Genomic DNA, 21,295 nt, shown 5'->3' with positions numbered 1-21,295 from the left:
CCCACTCTGCCTTCTGCTTGGGACTTGGCACTCTGGCAAAACTCCGCACACCGCTGCGTGGCAGTGTTTTTTCTTGCACTTTGCTTTCCAATGTTAAATTTGTGAGCGCAAGCGAGATTTTGCTTTCCCTAGCGCGATTTTCAGGTGCTAGAACGCCTCCTGGCAAGATTTCTTAACATGGGCAGCCGCGCCAGGTCGCGACCATCCACATTGAGAAAGCTGCTACTCGAGTGTAAAGTCTACTCGAGCGACAGAAATAAGCAGCGCGCTCAGCATGCTGCTGATTTTACATCGCGGAAGCATTTTCCAGCACCAAAATCAGCAAGCATTGCAGCGTTCCACATTCTGCCCGCTTTTGGAACTTCGCGAAATCTCAGAGTTTTTATGTAACTGCAAAATTCTGCGGAATAAAACTCTTGAGTTCCGCCCAACCCTTTAAAAAAAAAAACTCTTATGAAGTGGTGGTGCCTAGATTCAGATTTCCATGGTCTGTCCGCACTTCCTGAGAAGGTTTGAGCCACAGGTCTTTGCCTTTTAAAGGCAGTGCTTCAGTATTTCACGATGGTCTGTGCCTTCGGTTCTGGTGACACTTGTGAACTCTCGCAGAAAGGGCTGTGCATCTGCTGGTATTGTGAGAATGCCAGGTTCAGTGGGCGAGCACCAGAATAGTCCTCAGACCTTCACTCGCAAAACTGACTGTAGCGCCAAGATGTGAGTGAACCAGAGCCACTACTTACCTGCACCATTCTTACCACACAACCAAGACTTGCACAAACTCAAGGTTCGAAAACAGTTGTGTAACTTACTGTTCTTTTTCCTTCATCTGCCTAGTATTCAACGGAACTGAAGAAGTTGTACTGCCAGATTGCCAAGACGTGTCCCATCCAGATCAAAGTGATGACGCCCCCTCCGCAGGGGGCTGTGATCCGCGCCATGCCAGTCTACAAGAAGGCCGAACATGTCACCGAGGTGGTGAAGCGATGCCCCAACCATGAGCTCAGCCGAGAGTTCAACGAAGGTATGGGCATGCTTGGGTCGCTTGCAGTCTGATTGTGGGCAGTGTGACATATGCTCTTCACTCTAGGGGCTCCTTGGCAGGACCTAACAGTCCTGCCATCAAATTCTAGAGGAGGCTTCCTGCCGGCTGCTAAATGAAAAGATTTTTTTGTAAACATAAGTAGACGTTGCAGCAAGCAGGCCTGTCAAGTGCCATGCCTGCAGCAGAGCGGCTTGGGCACGGAATCTACGCCTGCCAACCTGGCCGGGGTAGAGGTGTCTGCTGGAGTCCACTCAGTGGAGCAGGGCAGAGCTCAGGGCAGAGAGGTGCAGTCAGGCTGCATCCAGCGGTGTCTGCTGCATTTACAATGCAATAAATCTCGCGTTTGCAAGAGTTTAAACTATTGGCATTGTCAATGACCATGCCTTTTATTGACCTGTTTTGCTAATTAACACATAAATAAGTCATTTTCCTTTACAGTGCCAATAGCTCAAACTCTTGTAAATGAGAAACCTATTCAAAGAAGCGGCCGCCATTGTCCCGGGCTGATCAGAAAGTGAAAGTCCGCATGGCCCGCTGAATGTTGCAGGAAAGCACGTCGTGCCTGCAGTAAGAGACACTCATTAAAGAAAATGGTGCTTACAGACTAAAAAAGACGTACAGTGTAACAACTGAAGTAAAAGGGCCAGTCCTTATGGGAGGTTACAAATGAAGACAAGGCGTTACTAAAGAGGGACTCACAAGCCTAATAACGAATCACAAGTCAGTATTTACGAAGGGCAATGACACAAACCAATGGCAAATATGGGCGGAGAGTGGGCGGGGCTTCTATTCCATACTCCAATACAGCATGCCACAGAGCAGCACAGTTGCTTCCCAGGCTCGACCTAAAAAGGAAACCAAAAATCTGTTTTTTGTTTTAGCAGTTAAAAAGTTATGTGACTCTAAGTCATCACTATATAGCTGCATGCATCATGGTATTTTAAGTTTAATTTTAATCATTATAAGCGTAAACTCCAAAATCTGAGCATGCTCTTAACTGAAAAAAGTAAGTAGCGACTTGTCCTCTTTGAGACTGCCAGCTCCTGTTTCTTCATGCTAGGAGCAGTGTATAGGTGTCCCTGAAAACCTTCACACTTTAGTCCTAAAATTCACAGCAAAGGTTCTGTTTAAGTGAAAGGTAATAAGTTAACCTTCAAAAGCCACGTTTTCACCAGTGATGTATGTGTAGGGGCCACACGGAGTGCCTTGCAGGAGGCCCGAAGGTTTCTTTACGTCAGTGGTTGTTGGTCTGCAAAGGACCATTCCTTGTCGGACCTCCCTGGAGTATCCCGCCTTGGACGTCAGAACGTAGGGCGCACTCTGTTTTATGGCAATTGTGGGTTTTAGCTGTGGTTCCTAGGGTGACCACCACTGTTTGCATCGTTCGATAACCTGTCTGCTGGGATTGTCGCGGGTGGGCCATGGGTTCCTCACTGTTTACTTAGGGTTGGATTCTCTCTCCTCCTCCAGGACAGATTGCTCCGCCGAGCCACCTCATTCGCGTGGAAGGCAACAGCCATGCGCAGTACGTGGAGGACCCCATCACCGGAAGGCAGAGCGTCCTGGTGCCCTATGAACCCCCACAGGTACACATTGTGCACCCCAAACCGGAGTAATGGGCCCGAGCCGCAGGCATGGACCTGTAATGACGATATAGCCAGAGGCAGGAGGACTATTCCGGCGTGCCACCACCGAGGGTAGAATGTTCTAAATTAAAAAGGGAGAAACAGAGACAAACATTGGAACATTTGACCAGAAGACTTGTACCAGTCGTCATTACCCCAGAGTCACTCCATTGTCTTAAATGGAGCTCCCAATATTCCAATGTGCTAATAAGAATGGGAAACATTATTTTGTATGTTTGATATATTGTAATTCTGGTGCAGTTAGCTCTTTAACCATTTTTTAAAAGGTAGTTTAGATGGAAGGTCGTAATGCAAGATGAGAAAAGTGCTCATACATCTAAGGCGCCCCTTTAGATGTATATATGCCCCTCTTCGGGTTTCAGGCCTGCTTCATGTTGGGGCTGTCGGCACCCGAAGACTCGAAGCCCTGAGCTTCTGAGAGTTCACTCCATTCTTGCTTATTAAAGAAGCACATGTTTGTCACTTAATAATCAGTGGCTCATATGAGCCACTTGGGGATGATGACGAATTTTGCTGCATTAATTGTACGACACCCCTAGCTTCACCCATATCAGTCAGTGAAGAGAGATCTGACCCTGTAGCAGCCCCTTCGACAGTGTACACTTTGTGCACATGGCACTCACTAGAGCACAATTCACACTGGATTGCACCTGTAGTACATGTGCACACATGTAGATATGTTTTTAACATGCATGCTTGAAATATGCCTTACCATGTCTGGTTGTTTCTCTATGAACCCCCTTAAACAAAATCAAAATGAACAGTATTCCATCATGAGTCTGCTGAGGAAACCATCTTTCTATCTTCCCTGTGTGCAGGTGGGCACAGAGTTTACAACGATATTGTATAATTTTATGTGCAACAGCAGCTGTGTGGGTGGCATGAACCGTCGGCCAATCCTCATCATCGTCACGCTGGAGACACGAGAGTAAGTGTCTGAAGGGAAGCTCTGGTGATTTCTGTAAGTCGTTTCAGGCTAAGGATGTGGCTGTTTGCCTCACTGGTTACCAGCAGAACTATCTCGGTGTAAGAGATTGGGGTATTAGTTGAGGTGGGTGAACCCGCCACAAATCCCATCCCTGTACGGGTGAACCATAAAAGTCAGTAAATAGACCTGTGCTTAACTCCCTTGTAGGTGTAGCTCAAAGCTGTCACACTTAGAGGCAATGTGTAAAGTATGTATGCAGTACTAAACAATACCATGGTAATCAAAACAGTAAAAATCCCAAACCTAATTTGTAAAATAGAATATAATTTAGTAAAATTACAACAAATTGGCAAAAGTGCAATAGGAGGAATTGAAGTTATTAATTTTAAAATGTTTAAAAATAGCTCCAAGAAGCATAAAGTGCCAATAATAGTTCATGGTTGTATTAGGATAGGACCTACATCCAGGTTGACTCTGACCGCTAGGGAAAACAATCCGATACACCAAATAGGTTTGTCCTGATTTTACCTTCTGACTCCAGTCCTATAAGTCCCAATCCTCCACAGGAGTATGCTTCTGAAGTCTTCCAGGTAGGCACTTGTAGGCACACGGTGGCGACCACAGCAGCCCAGTGCTTGAAATGGAAAAATAGAAGTGCTGGTACTCTCCAATTAAACGTATTATGTCACTATTGAGATGTGCCGGTACTCTCCTTCTCAAAATAAAGAAGTGCTGGTACTGTGTACCGGACAGTACTGGTCCATTTAAAGCACTGGTCCAGTCCTGATCAGCTGGGCAGATGCAGGAAAAGGGCCTCTTTGAGCTTGGTGTGGCCTTGTAGCCCAAGCAGAAGGCCAGCCTTATGACCCTTGGTCTCCATGACTTTGTCTTGGGAATGAGAAAGAGGGCAAGTCCAGTCTTCAAGCCTCATCTCGCGTCAGACAGCGGGGTCAGTCCTCTTCTGTTCTTCCACTGGTCTAGTAGGTTCAGGGGATGCCAGTGTTTTGCCCAGTGTCAGCCTGTGGGTATAGAACAATCCTTTGTCTTACCCCCTTAGTCCTAAACTGGTTCTGGTCAGTCCCCCCCTCCCCTGTCCTCTGGGTTTGGCTCCAGACTGGCTAGTGAAGCAAAGGCTAGTAACATGCCTGTTGTTGGGTTCTGTGTCCGAGCTGGCCCCTTTGAAGTGTGATCAGGACAGGGGTGTAGCTCGTTCCTGCCATCCTGATGGGAAGACCCACAGCTCCCCACTCCTTGACCCTTTCCCACTGTCTGGGATCAATACACATCTCACTCCAGGGAGCCGGCAGGGCTCAGGTAACTCCTGTACACTGGCGATAATCCAGTTTTAGGTTGGGGCATGGAAATGGCAACTTTGTAAAAGTGCCATTTCCAAAATAGCAAATCAAAATCCGACTTTACCATTACATTGGATTTCAAATTACTATTACGAGGTGGTTTTGATTTTTTTTTATTTCCTCCTCCCAAACTGAATTTAGCCCTTATTCAATAAATGTATTTGGGTAAGCCAGTGTTAGTCTGTCAGAGGCTAGCACAACCACAGTAAAAAACAACTCTGGAGGCTTTTTTACTGTCCGAACATGTAAAAAAAATAAATGTACATGTCCTGCTTTTAAATACCTTGCACCCTACCCTGTTAGCATTTAAGGCTTCCCTAAGGGGTGACTTATTGGTATTGAAAAAGAAGGTGCAGGCCTTCTTTCCAGTAATGGACAGTGTCAGACACACACACACACACACACAATGGCTCAGTAGTGGGAGCAGCCTCGAGGCCCAGGCTCAAGAGTGAGCATGTCAGTCACAGCAGACTTTGTCCTGCAGTTGTAACTCACAGAGGTACAAAGTGTTTGTCAAGGTTCAAACGTGTTAGTAAATGTATCAGCACATTTTATCAACTACTACTTTAGTGGGTATTTTACATTAAATTGCATGTTTTGTGGCTCACCAGTTTTGCTTTCTTCTCTTCCCTTCCCACCTGCAGCGGTCAGGTTTTGGGGCGCCGGTGCTTTGAAGCCCGCATATGCGCCTGTCCAGGCCGCGATCGGAAAGCAGACGAGGACAGTATCCGAAAGCAGCAAGTGACGGACAACCCAAAGAACGGTGACGGTACGAGCACAGGCGAGCAAAAGCACGACCTCTCTGGGGGTGCCAGGCGCAGCTACCACATTGTCTCTCTCCGTGCCAGGCGCAGCTTCCACATTGTCTCTCTCCGTGCCAGGTGCAGCTTCCACATTGTCTCTCTCCGTGCCAGGCGCAGCTTCCACATTGTCTCTCTCCGTGCCAGGCGCAGTTACCACATTGTCTCTCTCCGTGCCAGGCGCAGCTTCCACATTGTCTCTCCCCGTGCCAGGCGCAGCTTCCACATTCTCTCTCTGTGCCAGGCGCAGCTTCCACATTGTCTCTCTCTGTGCCAGGCACAGCTTCCACATTCTCTCTCTCCGTGCCAGGCACAGCTTCCACATTGTCTCTCTCCGTGCCAGGCGCAGTTACCACATTGTCTCTCTCCGTGCCAGGCGCAGCTTCCACATTGGATCGCTGAGTGCCAGGCACAGCTTCCACATTGTCTCTCCCCGTGCCAGGCGCAGCTTCCACATTCTCTCTCTCCGTGCCAGGCGCAGCTACCACATTGTTTCTCTCCGTGCCAGGCGCAGCTACCACATTGTCTCTCTCCGTGCCAGGCGCAGCTACCACATTGTCTCTCTCCGTGCCAGGTGCATCTACCACATTGTCTCTCTCTCCGTGCCAGGCACAGCTTCCACATTGTCTCTCTCCGTGCCAGGCGCAGCTACCACATTGTCTCTCTCCGTGCCAGGTGCATCTACCACATTGTCTCTCTCCGTGCCAGGCGCAGCTTCCACATTGTCTCTCTCCGTGCCAGGCACAGCTTCCACATTGTCTCTCTCCGTGCCAGGCGCAGCTTCCACATTGTCTCTCTCCGTGCCAGGCGCAGCTTCCACATTTTCTCTCTCCGTGCCAGGCACAGCTTCCACATTGTCTCTCCCCGTGCCAGGCGCATCTACCACATTGTCTCTCTCCGTGCCAGGTGCATCTACCACATTGTCTCTCTCCGTGCCAGGCGCAGCTTCCACATTGTCTCTCTCCGTGCCAGGCGCAGCTTCCACATTGTCTCTCTCCGTGCCAGGCGCAGGTACCACATTGTCTCTCTCCGTGCCAGGCGCAGCTTCCACATTGGATCGCTGAGTGCCAGGCACAGCTTCCACATTGTCTCTCCCCGTGCCAGGTGCATCTACCACATTGTCTCTCTCCGTGCCAGGCGCAGCTACCACATTGTCTCTCTCCGTGCCAGGCGCATCTACCACATTGTCTCTCTCCGTGCCAGGCGCAGCTACCACATTGTCTCTCTCCGTGCCAGGCGCAGCTACCACATTGTCTCTCTCCGTGCCAGGCGCATCTACCACATTGTCTCTCTCTCCGTGCCAGGCACAGCTTCCACATTGTCTCTCTCCATGCCAGGCGCAGCTACCACATTGTCTCTCTCCGTGCCAGGCGCATCTACCACATTGTCTCTCTCCGTGCCAGGCGCAGCTTCCACTTTGTCTCTCTCCGTGCCAGGCGCAGCTTCCACATTGTCTCTCTCCGTGCCAGGCGCAGCTTCCACATTTTCTCTCTCCGTGCCAGGCGCAGCTTCCACATTGTCTCTCTCCGTGCCAGGCGCATCTACCACATTGTCTCTCTCTCCGTGCCAGGCACAGCTTCCACATTGTCTCTCTCCGTGCCAGGCGCATCTACCACATTGTCTCTCTCTCCGTGCCAGGCGCATCTACCACATTGTCTCTCTCCGTGCCAGGCGCAGCTTCCACATTGTCTCTCTCCGTGCCAGGCGCAGCTACCACATTGTCTCTCTCCGTGCCAGGCGCAGCTTCCACATTGTCTCTCTCTGTGCCAGGCGCAGCTTCCACATTGTCTCTCTCCGTGCCAGGCACAGCTTCCACATTGTCTCTCTCCGTGCCAGGCGCAGCTTCCACATTGTCTCTCTCCGTGCCAGGCGCAGCTACCACATTGTCTCTCTCCGTGCCAGGCGCAGCTTCCACATTGTCTCTCTCCGTTCCAGGCGCAGCTTCCACATTCTCTCTCTCCGTGCCAGGCGCAGGTACCACATTGGGGCTCTGTGTGCCAGGCTCAACTACCACTTCCTCTATCAGCTTGCCAGGGCCAGTTGCTGCCTACTCTCTCGTCATGCCAGGTGCAGCTACAGCGTCCTCTTTGGTCGTGCTAGGTGCAGCTACCGTGCCCTCTTATCAGCTTGCCAGGGGCAGTTACCGCCTCCTCTCAGATTGCCAGGTGCAGCGACTGTATCCTTACTTGACATGCCAAGCGCAGCTACCTTCTCCTGTGCGCCAGACGCAACTAGTGCATTCGCTCCTAACATGCTAGGTGCAGGTACCAGATCCTCAGTTGGCAGAGGCAGTTACTCCATCCTGTCTCAGCATGGATGGGGCAGCTACCGCATATATTCTGTCCCTCCAGCCAAAGGATGCCACATAGACTTGTGCTGAGTAGAAGTCACAAAGCTATTCTTGTGAGCTTCAGTAGCCGACAGTGCAGACCATTCCAAGATTGTCAACTGTGCCTGCTCCAGGTCTGCACATGCGTGTTCGGATTCGGTGGGGGTTACCCCTGGTGTGCAGTACTTCAGTTGCACATGGTGCCTAGCCTCTGCTGGATTTTGGATCTGTTGACTCATGATTCTGGGGGGAGGCTTATGTACAAGTAGGTGCCAGTGGGCACCTGCTACTTATCAAGAATCATTCTAATCTGTTGCTCCTTGTAAGTACTTCATAGTGAGTTTTGACTGCATTCATGGCTCAAGATTCATTTTGGATAAAAAAAAAAAGCGGTAACATAACATGAAGGTTAACTGATGTAGCAATCCAGTACCGTGAAACTATTTATGATGAAAGCAAAGCATTTAGGACGGTTCTTGATGTCAGTACTTTCTGTTCCAGCTACCTTTCGACAGAGCACGCACGGCATACAGATGACGTCGATCAAAAAGCGCCGGACGCCGGATGATGAGGTCTTGTACTTGCCTGTAAGTAGCACCTTCGCCGCTGTCTTGCTAGTGCTCTTCGGAATCGAAAGTCCCATGAGGGCCTTGGAGAGGCTAGAGGTAGTAAATCTATAGTAAGTGTCGACCCCAGGCAGGATTTGTAGTGTTCTGATCTATGTCATGACTCATTCACGTGGGAGGCCTGAGGTTGGACAGTGGGCAGTAATCCTAAAGTAATAGCTGATGCTCACCTCAAGCAGTCAAGAGTCCCATGGCTGGCCTAGGGCAACAAAGGGCAGTAAACATCACATAACTGCTGACACTAAGCAGGGCCTACGGTGTCCAAGAGTATTAGGACTGGTTCAGATGGAAGGCTGCATTCGGGCAGTAAAGGATAAACTTGAAGTAAGAGCTAAAGTCGGGCAGTAAGGGATAAACCTAAAGTAAGAGCGGACTTTGAGCAGGGCCTCTGGTAGCCCGAAGTACTAGGACTGGTTCAGATGGAAGGAAGAATTCGGTCAGTAAGCAGTATACCGAAAGCAAGAGCTGATGCTCAGCAATAATTGCCTCCGGCTCGGTTTTATTTTTGTAACATTGGCGATTAGTAAAGTTAAGCTTGTGTTCCCCACAGACTGTTCTCCCTTTCTACTCTTATGTCCCCCGCTGACGGAGGAACGTAGTGACTGTATGGGTCCTGTCCCTGGCAAAGATCTTTCTCTTCACCATACACCTTTTAGCTTTGGGCAGGTTCATCTGAAATTCAACCAGACCGTAGAGAAAAAAAATACAGGTTAAATGAGGGGCATGAACCAAGCCCCTTCACAGACCCCACCCACACAAGGCACAACCGAGACATCACTGGTCACTTTTCCAGTGATTGACACTTGTGTTATAGCTCCATACTGAATCGGACCAAGAAAACTCCTGCTCATCCTTTTGACGCCTTGGCTTAGGAGACTTGGCGGAGCCTGTTGGAAGTAGTGACTGATACTTATGCAGGGCAGAGGTTGGCAATGTGCTCAGGAACATAGACGTAAAGGCACCTTATACGTTTGATTCAAAGACCACAGACTCGCGGACAATCTTGTGGTCCTGGGGTCTGTTGTGTGCCTCTGTTAAGCCACGTGTTTAATGACATTTGATGCAACCTCCGTGGCGTTAGTTTCATCATGCTTAGCAGGGGGAGTACACCTGTGTATCTTTAGTGCAGCATCTATTTTATGGAAACGTTGGCCCCAACCCTAAAATTCTACGTTGGATTCTTGAGATGATTGTGGCATGAGGGTTGACCGCTGCGATGCTTTTGTCTTGATGGTGCAGGTTAAGAGCCGTGAGATCTATGAAGTACTACTGAAGATCAAGGAGTCCCTGGAGCTGATGCAGTACCTCCCGCAGCACACGATCGACACGTACCGACAGCAGCAACAGCACTTACTCCAGAAGCAGTAAGTGTACTTCTCACACGTTGTAAAAGAGATGGGGAGAGAGTGACTGGTAGATGCCATCTGTTGTCAACTCTGGTGTGCGCCTCACCTGGACTCACCTATACATAATACATTATCCCCACTTAGAGGCCTGCAGATTGACTGTGCTTTACGGGTTAGAAGAGTTGTATCACTGTGGTGGGCCAAGATAGTACACTAGATATTGTGGAATCTCATACCCTGCATTGGACCATCAGCAGAAGTTTCCAGACAAGTTATAATTGAGGAGGAAACTTCATCATACAAGCCCAATTTTCCATAATCTGCATGGTGGCATTATTTATGTATTGACGCTATGAGAAATTGGCTTATCAATGAGGAGTGTAAAGGGTATCCTGTTGAAGGATAGTTAACTGGAGGTCCTAGAGGCGAAACATGTTGGTTGGCATGAGGTGTTCAATCAAAGTTTGTAAATGGAGCTCATTTCAAAGCTTGAGTTCTGTAGTGAACCCCACGCCACAGAGAGTCCTAGCTCAAGATTGGCCCCTGTGTCGTCGCTGCCTTTATATGGCCTGTTTGTCTACCTAAGATACTTGGTTGGGTTCTATGATGGCTTCTTGCTCATGTTTGCAGCATGCCAGTGAAAGGGGGAGAGCTATCATGCCTGTGTCAAAGTACTTAAGAGCTCTCATTGACTTGGCAGAGACCGAAGCCTCCAGAGTGCCCTGGCTGGGTCCCGGAACACCGGCCGCAGCGACACCTTCTCGATTCAGCAGTGGCAGAAGAGGGCGCAGAGCAACAACGCCTACATGGAGCACACACTCAAGCAGTCGCCCATCGAGCAGGACGTGCGAGCCGAAAACTACCTTAATGAACGGTAGGTCATGTGTACAAGTGGGTGTGAAGCCTACTACTGCAACAGGGGGGGAGTAGGAAGAAACTATGGCCTTGCATGACTTTGTAACGACAAATTCCGGCTGTTTACTCTGTCTTGCAGCAGCACTCAATACCTCTTGAAAGTGACACCTGTAGCGTATTGGGGTCCCTTCAGCCTAGGGAGCCCTTTCTAAGGTTTTGCAATCTATATTATGTTCCTTAGGAGAGGGTCTTGTTCTGTTTCTTTGATAACCTCAGCTCTTACATTGCCTGACAAGACGGGAAGGATAGACCCTGTCTTAGATCGGTACACGTACTTAGCTCTGTTGGAGGGGTTTGAGAAAAACTCCTTATTCACACTTTTCTCTAACCAGTCACAATCTTTTTATTCATTCTGCTATTTAAACAGTTATTGAAAGCATCTTTCACTAGTATGGCTGCTATAAAGATGTAAAGAACACGGTAACTCTATTTTGATGTTTTTCTGACTTTATTCGAGGGCAATAAATAGATTCCAAACACACAACTGCGGCTGACTAAGGTTTTGCACTTAAGTTTCAAGTGTCGGCAAGTCCGTAAGGAGTTGTGCACTAGACCATCCAGAGCTAGCCGCAGAGAAGCTCCACTGTCGAGACAGATGCAGATTCTTATGGATAAGGATGGTGCACCAAAATAGGAGTCCAAGAAAATTATGGTATTTGAAAAAAGTTCCTTTATTGATCCGATTCTTTAAAAGGCCTCAGCCAACGCGTTTCGTTCCCGTTGGGAACTTTGTCAGGGCAAAAAGGTGTATAGGTGGAGTCCCTTAAAGCAGCCAAATAGAATTCACGAACGGGGAGTCTCCAAAGTGACCAAAGGGTTTTATATCTAGTAGCTGGTAACGGAGATATGGTATAGGTGATTAAGGTAGTTCCTTCAGATCAAGCGGCGGCAGAAATATTCACACTCCTGATGGGCATGGATAGCGTGAGTAAAGGGTCTGTTTCAGAAGAGTGAAATACTCAGCCAGGACCACCGTTGTGAGGTATCAAACTGGGGGTGGAAACTGTTGATGAACAAATGATCAACGTAGTGTGAATGGGACATCTATAACCCCACAAGCACACGTAGAGATAATATCCTCCCCGTCGGCATAAGTACTTGCTTCCTCCTAAAGTATTCAGAGCTTCAGTATACTTGCAATAGGGGGCAATAAATAGATTGTAATGCAGCCACTGTAGGATCAAATAGATTGTAATGCATCCACTGTAGGATCCCACATTGGCTGCCTGTGTTACTGTGATTGATGGATTCACTCCTCTGTATATCACACAGTACATTCCTTTAAGCATTAAATAGGTGTTGGCGCTGAGGTACACGATCCTGGCTGGGCGCATTTGAATTACTGTTGGACCCGGATTAGAGTCTTTTAAATGTTAGGAAGATGTCCCTCACACACGAGTTGTCAATCACCTCTTTCTTGTACGCCAGACTTCCTCGGTGCTTGTGTTGGTTTATAGTGCCTGCTGGCATACATACTTGTGCATATTTACATCCTTGCTGGTGAGAGCAAGATAAAATGGATTTATCTTAAGGGAATTGAATGTTTCACTTCCTACGTGTTGAAGATTGTTTTGTTAATGTCACTCTGGTGCAGAAGCGTGGACTAAACATGTAACATTATTTCCGAGTGTCCCAGAGCAGGCGGCTGAGAGTAGGGTGGTATGGCAGCAGCTGGCCAGGCAAGAGGCTGGTGGAATCCATACTTTGCTGTTGTCTGTGGGTGCCCCCCTAAAATGCAGCAACCCTAATGTGTAACTTTATTGGAAACTTGACTGAGGTAACCAGGGAGAGACTGCGGTATCCTGGGCAAGGCGTTTTCTGAGATGAACACGCCTCCTCGGGTGATCTTTCGAGAGAACTCCTGGATCCTTGATAATGTTACATAGTCGGTTACATTTGCCAGTGTTCAAAAGAGATTGTACATTAATTTATGAAATTGGTACAACATTGTTGGCGGCTTCTTGACATTTATTCTGCTATCTTTGGGTCATCATCCCCTGTTAGAGATGAAACATAGCATCCTTCAGCTCGCATAAAATTCACTGTATGCACTGGAAGTGTGTGGTCTCATTTTAAAGTGAGGACCACTCAAGAAAGGAAGCCTTCTCTCTCTTTCCATTCTACCAGATATTGGACAATTGAAACTGCTCAATGACAAAATGTTTGTCATGTGCATCCTGGTCACCCAAGAAGACAAACTTGGTATGTTTTCCTAGAACTGACAATAATATCCGATGACCTAGAAGTCTGGCACACTTACTGGGTGGCAGAAGTTCATCACGCCTGTAACACCCTCCATAACCTCACCATAATGTTATCGCCCTCCAGTATTCGAGGTTTACGTTCTTGGATAAGATTCTACCTAAAAAATGGTAGGTAGGTCCTCGATTTACCTTGAGAGACTCCCACCTCTTGGCACAGCACATGTGCACTCACAGACTTATGTTTTAGACTATTTTAAATATCAGTAGCCTGTCCTTGGAGCAGGTCAGGCTGTTTCAAAAGTTAGAAATTGAGAAGGGCAGTTGGAATAAAATTATTTCACTCAGGTTTGTCTCACTTGCTGCTTGTATAAAGTGGGGAGTTTCTGTTCAAGCATAGAGGCACATTGGTCTCTGGAACTACAGCCCTTGTCACTACATAGGTATCTGTGCATTTAGTGATGGTTGGAACACTGCTTTGCACAGTATTAGCAGCTCTCCGTTCGGATGCAATGTGCTAGAGACGAGGAGACTCACTGGCCAGCAGCCACGGCGCTCCAGTCCTGTTTACTTCAGCTAGCCTTCTCGCTTTCTTCTAAAATACTCCTTGTTTCCAACTGTTTAACTTTGTGGTAGTATTACATAAATTCTGAGTAAGGCCTGTAGGGTTCTTTTCTGTTCCTGTTTAACTTGTACAGTACTGGGTGAATGCTGGCGCTTCTATGGCGTGGAGGCAGGGGTGAGTTATAATATCGACAGCTGCTTCAGACAGTTGGGTGTACATACTAGAGTCTTGGGAGAGGTTAACGTTATTAGTATTAGCCTTTAAGTACTGGGAAATCTGTTCTTGTCCCATAAAGATACTGCTCCTTGAGGAACATGAATTGGTTTTGCCGGAGCACAGAGGGCACTCTCAAAGTTTTTTAAAATTAATTATGTATGAAAGTCAGACTGCTATCAACAGTAGACCAAGCACATTTCCTCAACAGAACTAATGCGGAGCTTTCCAGATGATAGCGGAGACATGATACCCTTTCTTTCTACCCTTTTTGGTCTAAAATATCCAAAAAGTTCAAATTGTTGAACTTTGCAAATTCCTTCTCACCCTACCATCTTTCAAGAAGGTGCCGTCCCTCTAGCCAAACGAGAGGGTGATTTATGTCATGCTGTTGGTAGAGGAACTGGGCTGATGAAAAGGGGGTTGAGTTATTACACGTGCTCTTCTCTTCTGTGTGCTTCTGTTTACTGTCTGGTGATATGCATGCCTGCTTTTCTGTACTGTTGCAGACATCTTCATGATCACAGCTTTAGCAGTTCGCATTTCACCTGGCACTAAAAGCAGCTTTGCTTCCATCTTTCAGTGTGTCGCTAATCCTCTCTACTACATAGACCTTCCTACTAGAGCCCAAGATGGCCACAGGGATGCCTTTTTCTTTTGATTAAACGAAATCCCGGTTTGGCTATTGTTAACATGGGAGTCACTCTATAAGTGCTTCCCAGCACCACATTTGATAACTCAAGAGCGTACTCTTTCACCTATCCCCAACTCTGTGCCCCTTGCCCAGCCTTTTGCCTGTCCTTTGAGGTGCTTGCATGTGTTTCAAACGGTGCCTGTTAGCATGGAATCCATGTTCAAGTGTAGCATTGAAGAGATGCGTATTATTTAATAGTTACACCGGCAAGAAGGTACCACCCCAGCTGTTGACTAATAGTCCTAAAGTTATGGGACTTGTTTGACGTACATTTTATTGGCAATGTAGAAATACTGCACGTCTCCTTGATAATGCTTGCAGACTCCTTTTGTTGACCCTACAGTCCTCTCAGGACATTGGGGATTAGCAGCCTTCCTAACATGTTGTGCTTCATGCTTAGCCTTATTTGACCTCGCTACCCTCTTGTGCTCATTCTAGCACATGCTGTGATCATGAGTGTCAGTGTGGTTCGATACCCCATGCCTTCAACTGCTCTTCTCTCTCTTTGGTTCCTCTCTGCAGTCTCCTTACCTCCTGCTTCAGGAACGAACTCACGGATCCAAGGAGAGACCTTCTGAGGCAGAGTGATGCCTTTTTAAAACATTCCTCATACCTAAAACCACTCAGCCTGCCCATAGGCAAGTCTTCTCTTGTAAGCGAGGGATTATCTGGTCCTGTCCACTCGCAGGACTTTTTGACTTTTTGTCAGACGATGGACACTGTGCAGTAGTTGGTCGGAGCAATAGGTCCCTGCGTTGATTCTTGGCACCCACGTCACTTGCGCCGCTGGTTCACGGACTAATGACGTCCTCCCTCGCAAGCTCTCCGAGGGATTCATGCAACAGCAACAGGCTTAGAGAAGGCTCAATAGGTAAAGAAGTTGTTCTGAAGGGACTCCACCATTGAGGAGAGAATACACATTTCTGGAGATTTCAATGTAGCATAGCATTGTGAACTCCCACAAGAACTGTAATGGCGTTTTAGAAGAAGCTTGTATGCCAGTGTCTGTATGTCCCTTTGTTGTCATTCTGCTGGCCGAGGAAAATTGTGATGGAACACTTGAGCAGGTCTCAGTCTTTATATTTTTATGAAATGTTTTAATTTTTCTCCTTAAAAGAAAGCCATTGCCTGTTTCTGATTTTTATTTTTCTACAGTCAGTTCATTCAGGCCTTTTAAATGCATTCTATTTAACTAGCCAAAATGTATCTGGCTTAAAGCTAGGATCCTGCTGGACGGATATGTATAAGCACTTGGATGGATATGTATTGGAGTGTTATTTTTTTTTAACTTAAATTTGTCCTTCCAAAATCTGAAGTGTTGCTCCTTAAATAGCTGTTTGAACGAAACAAAATATATTTGATTTTATACTTGTCTCATAACATTTAAATTGTTTCATGTTAACTTAAAACATGTATTCTAAGGCAGCGCAGTTAGTGTGTAAAAACTTGGCAGTGCTTTGAGGAACACGTTTTTCAGCTCCTAAACTTATTTTCTTCTGTTTCTTTTTTAAAACAGATGATTTGCTTTAACATGTTAAATCATGATTAAAATAAGATAAACTGTCACTTGTGTTCTATACTCTGCATAAATTGGCAATAATTGAATTATTTTTTCCTACATGGATGTGTGGTGTTAATTTCCAATAAATGTTTTTTATTTGTACTGTGTTGTCTTGCATCCATTCTTATTTTCCTTACTGTCCCTTTAAATTCATAGTTTTGTAAAATTGTACATGATACTGTTGTGTATAATTGGAGTATAAACGATTTTGAATGCCTGTTTCGAGACCCAAATGCAAAGTACTTATTGGAGAAGTGTTACCACTTCCCCAAGATGATTGGCTAAAAAGGAAGTTCTAAGGTTGGAATACTCTGAGATGGAAACTGTTGGCCACTCGGAATGCACCTTTCGAAATGTTATATCCATAGTCCCAGCTCAGGTGTTCACGGGGAAGTTATCATCTTCAGATGCCAGTGAGTCTCATTCCCTCTACGTCCTGTCCAGTAATTCTAATTACAAACTTGTCAGGCCTGATATTTTTTCAACTCTGTGATTTTCAGGTGAAATTCTATATATTGGTCTATTCGAAAATATAATAAACTGTCAACCGAATGAATTCTAGTCGGCTTGGACAACTTCTTCTATCTTAAACATTGTAATACTTCTGTTTTTAACATTTACACAATCTCTTTTTTACGGGACCAGGCCAGCAGGTGTTTTATTTGTAAAACCTATGTAACGAAGCAAGAGGGTTGCCTATCTAACCCCACGTTACCTGGGCAGAAATTCCTCAAAAATAGAAAGTGGTATACCATAGGGATAAATTCATACACGCATTCAAGTCGCAATGAAACCTTACATTTCCATCTGGAATATGACGAAATCAATTATAAGTTAATTATTCAGACTATTTGTCATACCTAACTGCATCCATAAACATTCGTTAATCATTTCTAATTTCTGGTGTAGAAAATAAATGAATAAAGAACTTTTAATTACATAAGTACAACATTCACACATTACACAAAACCATCAACAAGCGGGAAAGTGTAACACCTTCCAATTATACGTGTAAATGGAAGAGATCATTATCCATTTTTTCCTCCTTGCTTCCTTATTTTTTTATAATACACAGGTAGTTGTGAAATGAGTCCAACCTCAATCCACCCAGAGGTAGTCATATAGTCAAAGTCCTGGGGAATTCACCCCTTACATTTCTCCCTGTGACTCCAAAAAATTATATAATAATGGATCTTGTTTGACTCCTCATTCTAGTAAGTAGACGCGTTTCGACTTTTCTTCATTAAAGGCCTACTCGGGACTAGAAAGATAAGAGGACCCAAGTCACTGCTATTGCAAACTCCCACCAGATCCGGAATGAATCCTGGTCTGCTAGTTTCCAATTAGAACAGGGTGGATCGAGGCAGTCGCTCGAAACCTCTTGCATAAGAGCATCTGCACCTCAAAGACCTGCTAAACTCAGCACGACCGCTTTCAGATTCCAGCATGGGTGGCCTCTATAAACTGCGGCGTGGCTGATTGTGCATTAGCCCTGATATATAAAGATCTTACCATGTATTCCTATGGACAACGCTGTCTGAATTTTAAAAAGTTACATTTACACTTAAATCCATAAATGCAAATCTATTGCACCCCGGTATTTACTCGGCCAGCTCTTTTAAGCTTATGTTACTATGATCAGAAGCCGCGAGGAAGTCTTTTTGTTTATTGTCGAAACACGTGATGGCTGCGTTTTCCATTTTATGTCACATAAGAAATAGCTTAATATTTCCTATGATGTATTTTCTTGTTTGAACCATCCGTTAAATTGCCCTAGAACTTTGTTTTTTTGCCATTCCGCTGCCAGGACATGAGCAGGCATCATGACCTGGTTGTAGGATTCTTTTTCTGTTCCATGTGATTGGATGTCGTAATTGGCTCAAACATTTTTTAATAAGAATAACACTTTTAATCACCAAATGAATGGAATAAATCTTGATATTTTCTAAAGTTACCAGGCTTTTGGCTACTCTTATGTCAATATTTGTACCGCATTTGTTTTGGGGTGTGCTCCGGTATAATATAGCTCTAGTAACAATAATGGGCAGATCCAGTAGGTCTGGGTTTAATGCGCCAACACGAGTAGAACAGTAAAGCGAGGCACTCTGGAGAGCGCCACATGGAGGAGACCGCAGAGGCCTTACTTTTAAAGTAGTTCCTCCCGCAGTTTAATGCGAGCCCTCAAGGGTTGCAGCAGGACACACCTAAACAGCCAGCATCATCCGGTGAGGAAGATGAACACTGCACAGACCTGATCCAACACAGGCTTGACAAAGCCTTCAAGCCAAACGCTGTAAGAGGCTGGTCAAAGAAAGCCAATGGGTAAAGGGGGCAGACCCAAGGGCAACTCTGTGTATTGCAAGTACCAAGTCTTTTGTTTTTGTTTTTACAGCTGCACTTCTTCCAAACCCTTCTTGTCAGACAAAGTCCAGCCAGCATAGGAGTTCTTTAGAGTTTTTTATCTGACTTTACTTTTTAATTTGATTAAGCAGAATTAATTCTATTTGGAAAAAAAACATTAGTTATTCTATACCGCAAAACCACACTATGGAAGAAGTTCATAATGTATACAATGTGATTAGTGCCTGGGTGTTTTGGTTTCTTCCGTTAGTTTTCCATGATCTTTTGAAGTTTTGTTGCAGAAGCGAAGCTAGGTCTGCATGTTTTGTACGAAGTGTTCTTCAGTTGCAGCAGTAGTTAATGCCCCGTGAAATCACACCCGTCTCTTTGTATATGGAAGTGTTTGCAAGTTATGGTGCCGCCAGGCTTTAGAGCACGAAAGTGTTCAGGTACTAGAAGTAGCTGCACATGAATCTGCATTTCCTCTAAAGACTAAGGGGTCTATTAGGATGGCGGGCTGATAGCCGCCGGCCGTTGGAACCGCTGTACCGGCGGTTGTCATACGTCCGCGATCGAAACCCGGAAAACTGCTGGTCTGATTAGAATCGCGATTGTGACCGTGACGGTGGGATTTTCCGCCCGCCACTTTTCTGCCGGTTGCAGTCTGGAGCTGGACCGCTACAATTGTTGCGGATCGGGGCCAAACACTACTGGCACGATTATGATGCCGACAGTAGCCAGCCTTTCCGCGGCGGTGTAACCGCCATGGATAGGCATGCGGAGACATGGTTCGGGGGCCTATTGTGGGCCCACAATGTGTTGGGGGCGTGGGGTGCACTGGGTACATTTCACTGTGGCAGGCATGGTGCAGTACCTGCCACGCAGTGCAGGGAGATGCAGGACATGCTCCTTTTCACATTGCCATTAAGAAAATGGGGTAACCCATAAGGTATGGACCTGGGTATTTCGTAATATAGGAAAAACAATGGTCCTAGACCTATTAATTGTAATGATTGACTTAATCAATTGTAGTAACCACAGTATTCTGTATGTAGAGCAACCACAACCTGTCTGCTCTGTTTGTACTGAAGTAACTTAGTGCCACAAGATTAACCTCCACCACGGTTAAAGAAATCACTTTTGATTTATTAACTTATTTATCATTTTTTGTTTTTAGACAATTCATTTTATACACAATATTTCATTTCCAAATTGATAAAAACACAAAGGTTGCCCAAGAGAGGAACTGTGCAAGGAAAAAGAGTGATAAGGAGTGTGAAACAAGTGAGCAGAAAAGAAAAATCAAATTAGTGGACAGAAAATTATTCACATTATTCAAAAAACAATATCGGACATACAATTTTCCATATTGAGACCCTAGCCAAACTCTTTTTGAGCTTTTTTAATCAGGACATATATGTCTTAAGGTTTCTTGCACTATATAGAATTCTTTAATAGTTGGTCCAGGGTTAAATGGAGATACCGTCGACGTTTCGACTCGTCTTATGCCCAACCGGTAATTTGAACCTGGGGATTGCGAGTCTTCATCAGGACTGGAAAAACAAGCGGGGGCAACCAAGGGATAATAATAACCCTATGAAAGATAAAATTGAAGATTACTAATAGTGGTGGATAAGGTTAATTACGAGGCCGTAGCCCATGAATGGGTCTTATTTCTTACCCATCAAAAATGAGAGAGCAAAAGGAGGTGGTCCATAGTTCCAACTTCCCATATAGTCTCCTGTAAAACAAAAGGTACCTGGAGTTTATGTAGGTCTAATGATTGGCAGAACTCTAACCATTACCTATGTTAGAGAAGAAATAGTTACCTTAATATCAGACCTCCTCCTCACTACATGTCGGGAGGGCACAGTACTTCATGTGTGCATCATAGTATGCTAGTACCTACAAATAATTTTATAGTATCAGTGTATAATTCACCCTAGATAAGACATAAAGACCAGGGGCATGTCCCAAAGATTTACCTTGGTATTATAATCTTTAAATCAAAGTATTGTCTGGAAAGCTCCTGTTGATGAATCCAGGTAACTGTATAAGGAGACACAATGAGGTCTCACTTAGAATATTCATTTTATCTGATTTTCAGCAAAGCAATTCATGTTTAAAGCTAGTCTGAGCTCCCAATTACCTTGTGACGATGATTCCGATGCATATAATTGATATGCCTTACTTATTCGGGCGCCTACTCGTGGGATCAGGTAGCTATCTAAAGGGGAGACACAAATTTATAACGTCTCACTCGATTCCATGAAATTCGTATCGCTCAACTTAAATACAAAAACTTGCGAGTGAAGTAACCGACACAGTGGTTACAGGGCTTTACCTTCTTCCCAATGTAACAACCCGTATCTACAGCCAAGCCTCGGTGTGTTCAAAGGACGGAGGTTGTCATACGTCCGCGATCGAAACCCGGAAAACTGCGGGTCTGATTAGAATCGTGACCGTGACGGTGTGATTTTCCGCCCGCCACTTTTCTGCCGGTTGCAGTCTGGAGCTGGACCGCTACAATTGTTGCGGATCGGGGCCAAACACTACTGGCACGATTATGATGCCGACAGTAGCCAGCCTTTCCGCTGCGGTGTAACCGCCATGGATAGGCATGCGGAGACATGTTCCGGGAGCCCATTGCGGGCCCACAATGTGTTGGGGGCGTGGGGTGCACTGGGTACATTTCACTGTGCCAGGTGGCAGGCATGGTGCAGTACCTGCCACGCAG

General features: G+C 46.0%; 1 protein-coding gene across 5 annotated transcripts in view; it reads left to right on the top strand.

Annotated features, from left to right (window-relative positions):
- The window catches only part of TP63 (tumor protein p63), a 405,808-nt gene that overhangs the window by 358,902 nt on the left and 25,611 nt on the right, over positions 1-21,295 (top strand). For 4 of the 5 annotated variants that reach the window (XM_078667023.1, XM_078667024.1, XM_078667025.1 and 1 more), the window contains 7 exons: positions 832-1,018; positions 2,510-2,625; positions 3,504-3,613; positions 5,613-5,737; positions 8,599-8,684; positions 9,963-10,087; positions 10,770-10,943. In XM_078667023.1, the coding sequence (XP_078523149.1) occupies positions 832-1,018; positions 2,510-2,625; positions 3,504-3,613; positions 5,613-5,737; positions 8,599-8,684; positions 9,963-10,087; positions 10,770-10,943 (923 nt within the window). Of the gene's footprint in view, positions 1-831; positions 1,019-2,509; positions 2,626-3,503; positions 3,614-5,612; positions 5,738-8,598; positions 8,685-9,962; positions 10,088-10,769; positions 10,944-15,179; positions 16,321-21,295 lie in introns of those variants that run through there. The other variant, XM_078667027.1, reaches the window with a different exon arrangement.

Source organism: Lissotriton helveticus, chromosome 11, assembly GCF_964261635.1.
Source record: "Lissotriton helveticus chromosome 11, aLisHel1.1, whole genome shotgun sequence".
NCBI classification, from domain to species: Eukaryota; Metazoa; Chordata; class Amphibia; order Caudata; family Salamandridae; genus Lissotriton; species Lissotriton helveticus.
Note: the sequence above shows the minus strand (reverse complement) of the source record. Positions and strands in the feature narration are given on the sequence as shown.